The sequence below is a fragment of the Trichechus manatus genome, unplaced genomic scaffold, assembly GCF_000243295.1.
Source record: "Trichechus manatus latirostris isolate Lorelei unplaced genomic scaffold, TriManLat1.0 scaffold00043, whole genome shotgun sequence".
NCBI classification, from domain to species: Eukaryota; Metazoa; Chordata; class Mammalia; order Sirenia; family Trichechidae; genus Trichechus; species Trichechus manatus.
Genome location: NW_004443979.1, coordinates 1,529,030 through 1,535,090, shown reverse-complemented (window position 1 = coordinate 1,535,090; position 6,061 = coordinate 1,529,030). Strand labels below are relative to the sequence as shown.

General features: G+C 42.6%; 1 protein-coding gene and 1 long non-coding RNA gene across 2 annotated transcripts in view; one reads left to right on the top strand and one right to left on the bottom strand.

Moving 5' to 3' along the window:
• LOC111820582 (uncharacterized) overlaps positions 1 to 2,874 on the bottom strand; it is a 5,154-nt gene extending 2,280 nt beyond the window's left edge. Inside the window, exon 1 of the long non-coding RNA XR_002824113.1 lies at positions 1,704 to 2,874. This is a non-coding gene — a long non-coding RNA (uncharacterized LOC111820582). The remainder of the gene's footprint in view (positions 1 to 1,703) is intronic.
• Positions 2,875 to 3,130: 256 nt separating this feature from the next.
• MIA2 (MIA SH3 domain ER export factor 2) overlaps positions 3,131 to 6,061 on the top strand; it is a 77,814-nt gene continuing 74,883 nt past the window's right edge. Inside the window, 1 exon segment of the mRNA XM_023731442.1 lies at positions 3,131 to 3,296. Coding sequence (XP_023587210.1) covers positions 3,234 to 3,296 — 63 coding nt within the window. The 5' untranslated portion in view covers positions 3,131 to 3,233.

Here is a 6,061-nt window from a genome sequence, read left to right as displayed (position 1 = left end):
TAATTTTATTTAGATGCTGTAAAGATACTTTCGTTGTATTGCTCAAGTAATAGGAATCAACAGTACTTTTTATCTATTTTGTTTTATAATTGATGAGGCTCTTTGAGTTGTAACATTTATACATTTTTTATTAGAATGCTTCATTTATATGTGGATTAAACAATGGAAATTACCCAGACCTTGTTCAACCGGTAGCTCCTGATTGTTCTGAGAACAGCTCTTACATCACTAGTACTCAGAGATTGAAAATTTGGCTCAGCAATTTTGTTTGATGTTCTTCCAAAGGACTAGCTTTTACAGTCTGTGACATTACCTATTTAATTAAATGAGAGTAAGTAGTAGTTAGAACTTTGCAACAAGGCCCTTCATAGGGGGTAATCAGTTTCTATGTTGTGGACAAAGTTTACTGGTTAGCATGTTTCCAGTGTTCTTGGGTGCTTTCTGGTAGCTGTCACAAACATTTGCTCTCTATTTCCTTTAAAGCAAATTCTAGATAAGACAGTAAAATCTTATGCCTGCTTATGGAAAACAATCTTTAAATATCTGTTACATAGTAAAAATCATGTACTCTAATTGAAGAAAATAATGGTTTCTTACAGACTCAAAAGTAGACATATATGAAAAGACTATAGAATAAAATGTTCAGTTTCATTTTTTACCAATTACCAAATTCAGGATTATTCTTTTCTATTGTAGATTTTAAGAAGATCGTAATAGTATATTTTAGAAAACATGTGTTTTTGTATGGATATATATTACATATCTAAGTATTACATATATTTTAATAAGGAGTGATATCCATGAAATTGGATAATGGGTTGGTACTCACAACTCCACCTGCAGCACCCCTTTACCACACAAGTGTCAAAACAGGATCACAGTCAGTGTGGAAACAGAAGAGTGCAGGATGTATTATAATCTAGAATCTTTCTCAAGGATAAGAGGTGCTTGGTAGAACTTTATTTACATGTTAAGATAGTTTAACATGAGATTTTTAAAAAATGGAATTGGAAGATCTAGAGGAAGAGGTAAGTTGCTAAGACTATTCAGTGCACAGAAAAGAAATTAGGTTTGGAATCTGGGCACTGAGTTGGTTAAGTTTTACTGTATTTTTGCTATGGGGGGAAGCTTTGAGGTGTTTATATATTTTTGGATTTCATTTCTACTCTGCCCCTAATCAATATTTTTAATATTTAGAATAATTATTGAAAAATTGGAAAGGGGCACAGATTGCATTAGGGAGGGGAAGGGAATATATATATATGTTATAGGTTATAAATAAACGAGTCCTAAGAGCTGAAATAGGAGCTCTAGTGGTGCAGTGGTTAAGAGCCCGCTGCTAACCAAAAGGTCGGCAGTTTGAATCCACCAGCTGCTCCCTGGAAACCCTATGGGGGAGTTCTGCTCTGTCCTATAGGGTTGCTATGAGTAGGAATCCACTCCACGGCAGTGGATTTGGTTTGGTTTGGTTTAAAAGCTGAAAATGATTCTGGAGATCCCTGAAAACATTGACTCATTGAAGAATTTTTATTGAGTAATACAGTGTTCTAATTGAGGCAAACATTGTTCCAAGACTTGTTCTTAGAAGTTCTTTGAAGTTCGAAACATAAAATTTTGATTATGGTTGTTTTGACTTTAATAAGCTAGTCACATAATTTAATTTCAAAACACACTGTTCAACGTGAATAAAGGTTGTGTAATACCTTAAAAATGGAGAATTATTAAGCAATGTCGGCTCCTCTCTGGTACTGGCAGTTCCTGAAACTCCTTTGGCTGATGTGGTAAACGGAGAGATAACCCTTTGAGCTCCGAAAAACTAGGCCGCGTTTTGATCCTGATAATCACGTGATGTGAACGGGGGTTCATTTTTGGATTCTTTTTTGCACAACAGTTTTGTTGCTGCAAGAGCTTCCATTAGAAAATTTCCTAAGGATTTATGATTCTGTTCATCTCTTGAGTGATCTCTTGGGTGATTTGCTGAGGAAGAAGTATCTGGTTTTTGAGCTTTTGGACTTGAGTTGGAAGGTCGACTATGGTGAGAATGATTATGCTGACAAGGAAGATTTATGAGACGGTTATTCTTAACACCTGTGTCAGCTAAAACCCTCTTCCACGAACAAATTGAGTCTTCCGTGCTTTATTAAACAAACCTAAAGATAGAGTCCTAAATTTAGAAGACAAGTTCTTCTTTTAGCTCCCCTTCTCAGCGGAGAAGAGCACGCGCCGAGCCCAGGTCCACATGAGCCTGATTTTGCATTTAGGAAACTAAGAGATAGATAATGGAGTTTAAGACAGTTCTGCCTAGGTAGCTCAGGTAAAAGTGAGTAAACCCCTGGAATCGTCCGTTGGGCAGAGCAGACCCGATCGATGCTGTCTTGCGTGGGAGAGATTAAACTTTGTCCAGACTAGAGCTGACCTGAGTCGCCTTCCTGTCCAAAGTCCGGACACGGTTGGCAGGACACACCGGCGTCATTTTGACAAAAATGAAGGCGGCTGCCGGCTTCCCTGGCCCGGCGGGGTCCCACGGGGTACGCCGCCGCCAACGTTTTGCATGGGGTGCAGATGGCAGGCTCTTGGGGCGGCTAAGTGAAGTGCTGGGGTTGGGACGGGGCATGGCGCCGGACCCTGGACCGGCGGGTGGGGGGGCGCGCTGCGCTCACCCCGTGTAGCTGCGTCAAGGGGCCCCTCGGAGAATCCTCGCAGCCGCCGCAGCCACCAGAGTCGGGGCCTCCGGGGCCATGAGCGCTGATCTTCGGGCTGGGCGGCCCAAACTCTCTGAGTCCCAAGCTCCTCCGCCTCCAATGGTGGACGGCTTCGCCAGGTAGAGTGCCGGTCCCTTTAAGAACGAACTACCCGGACACGTCTACGAGCCTCGCGCGAGGAAAGGGAGGAAGTTTATCGCGTCCTGAGCTTCCCCGCCTCCCCGCGGCCACTCGGCCGAAACCAAATTGAGTTGGCGGTGTGGGGGTTTGGCGGAGCGTTGCAGGCTTGTGCGGGACGGGCTAAGAGCTGCAGACCTCAATACGTAAAGTGTAACGTGGTGGCCCAGCCTCTCTGGTTGACAGCGTGGGCGCAGAAGGCCTGTTGGCGCCCGTCCCTGTTGTGCTCACCCCCCTAGCCGGCTCCGCGGTGGTCTGCTCCGGTCGCCCGGTGCGGGTTCGGGTTCCGGACGCAAAGCTGCGGCCGGGCCTGGTGGTAGCTGCGGTCGTGACAGCCAAGGCAGAATTGGCACCATGGAGGGGCCCAGGGCTGCCCCTCAGCCGTACTTAGGGCTGGTTCTGGAGAAATTGCGCAGGGTGAGTCCGGGCGCGATCAGGGTTACGTGGCCCAGGTGTCGCGGGAGCTGCCCTGGTAAGGAAGCAACAGTCTCTGATTTTGGGGTCTGAGCAGCAGTGGCCGGAGGTCCCGAGGCCAGTCTTCACCTGCCGCCGGCTCTGGCCTGTGTCCAAAGCAGTAGCCGGGTTCGTAGGGTCCTTGGACGGTTTTTCTTGTGGTGGAAGGGGATCTGGAGATTAGGAATTGGTGTTTGTTTAGGAAGATGAAGAAAATATTTGCTTAGCTGAACTTGTAAAGGTGTGGTAAATGTTTCTTAATTCCTAGACGAATTAGTTTTTCCATCATGTTATTTTGTGCAGAGATCAATGAAGACTGGTGCTCTGAAATGAGCCCCTTTCAATGATTAAACTTCTTGTCTTGAAAGGACAACCAAGCTTGGGCGGGGAGTTGGTTTTCCACGTCTGCGTTTTCTTTCAATAAAAAATGTTCTTTTGAGATACTTTCCATGGATGAGATTGCGCTTCTCTTCTGTGTCTGGTTAATGTAAAATCTGGAGCTAGTTAAACTCACAATTTTTTAGATTTCTTAATTTCCCTCAGGTTCAGTTTATGAGCAAGTTGCAGGGGTTTTTCTCCCTACGTGTTTAATAGGTGTTCTTATTGACATGTTTACAGGCATATTTTAAAAAATTGTTTGCCTTAAAGTTTTAAAAAATCCATTTAAATTTCATGAAGCAGTTATGATTATAGTTTCTTGTTAGGTAAATAAAAAAGTACTGTTGTCATGCTGTTCATTCATTCATTCAACCATCCAACTATCTTAACTTTAGTGCTCATATATATATAGAAACTGCTCTGTGGAGATTCTAAATGACCTAAGATATAGTTTGCCTACTAGTGTTATGTTGTCTGTTAAGGGAGAGAATACAAGAAAATTGTACAAAGTAGAAAGTGATGAAATGCTTACTAAAGCATAAACATGAAGTGCTAGAGAAGTTTCTTGAGTGGTTTGGGAAGGCTTTCATGAGTGGTTAGGGAAAGATTTCCAGGCTGAGGGAATAGCTTAAGCAGAGAAGGCATGGAACAGCATGATGTGTGCAGGGAGCTGCAAGCAGTTACTGTGGAGTTGATTCCGACTCATGGTGCTTGTCTTAGTTATCTAGTGCTGCTATAACAGAAATACCACAAGTGGATGGCTTTAACAAAAAGAAATTTTTTCTCTCAGTCTAGTAGGCTAGAAGTCCGAATTCAGGGCGTCAGCTCCAGGGGAAGGCTTTCTCTGTGGACTCTGGAGGAAGGTCCTTGTCATCAGTCTTCCCCTGGTCTAGGAGCTTCTCAGCTCCGGAACCCCAGGTCAAAGGACATGTTCTACGTCTGGCACTGCTTTCTTGGTAGTATGAGGTCCCCTTGTCTCTCTACTTTTTTCTCTCTGTTATATCTCAGAAGAGATTGGCTTAAGACACAACTTAGCCTTGTAGATTGAATCCTGCCTCATTAACATCATAGAGGTAGGATGTACAACACATAGAAAAATCACATCAGATGACAAAATGGTGGACAATCACAAAAATACTTGGAATCATGGCCTAGCCAAGTTAGCACATATTTTGGGGGCACACAGTTCAATCCATGACAGCACCCCATGTGTGTCACAGGGTTAACTGTTCTCCATAGAGTTTTCAATGATTGATTTTTTTGGAAATAGATCTCTAAGCTTTTCTTTCCGGGTGTCTTTGGGTGGAACTCCAACCTTTCTATTAGCAGCCCAGCTGTTAACCTTTTGCACCTGCCAGGGACTCCTGCAAGCTGTATTTGTTGTTGTCATTATTTGCAGCTGAGTAGGTTTTGATTCATAGTGATCCCATGTAACAGAGTAGAACTGCCCCATAGGGTTTTCTTGAATGTAATCTTTATGGAAGCAGATCACTGGGTCATTCTCCCCAGGAGCTGCTGGGTGGGTTCAAACTACCAACCTTTCAATTAGCAGCCGAGTTGTATTACTAGAGTGTAAAGTGGGCTTAGGGAGTGATGGGCAATCATGCTTGCTGGAGAAGTAAGTAGGCTCCAAGTGCTGTAGATGTTGGAGAGTCATTGGATTTTCAACAGTTGGATTTTGGTTTATATCTTCTTGATACTAACATGGAGGTAAGATGGAAAGGGAGCAAAACTAGAAACAAGGCTTGTGGGAGAGACAGAACAGTCATAGTAGAGATAGAGAAGAGAGTACTGAGTGGGGAAATATTTAGGAGTTAGCTAAAATGGGTAGGATTGATTAGAGTGAAAGGTGAGAGAGAGGAGTCTAGGACTCCCAGGTTTCTGGCTATGGCCACTTGGTCATTCACTGATATAGATTTTATAAGAAGAGAAGCTTATTGTGGGGTGGGAGATGATTTCAGATTGCACATATTGGACTTCAGTTCCCTTTCCTAACTAAAAACAATGATAATCAAAACTTACTGTTTTCAGGACTGGCAGTAGAAACATGGAGAGGGGCAATCAGACTTTTTTTTTTTTTTTGCATTTGCTCTAGTCCTGTGTACAGTGTGTTTTCCCTCAGATAACATGTAACTTTGTTTTCATGCAGTAAAATACATGCTTGATTAATATGGAATTATGTATCAATTAGAGATAGCATGTTTTATGGTATATGGAATATAAATCAAATGCTATTTGTATTAAGATTATGCTGAGATATGTCACATTTTTTAAACAATATACATCAACAAGTTTAAGCAACATTTTTAAACAACGTTTTTACCTTGGTGATTTTTTGCTAAACGCCACTG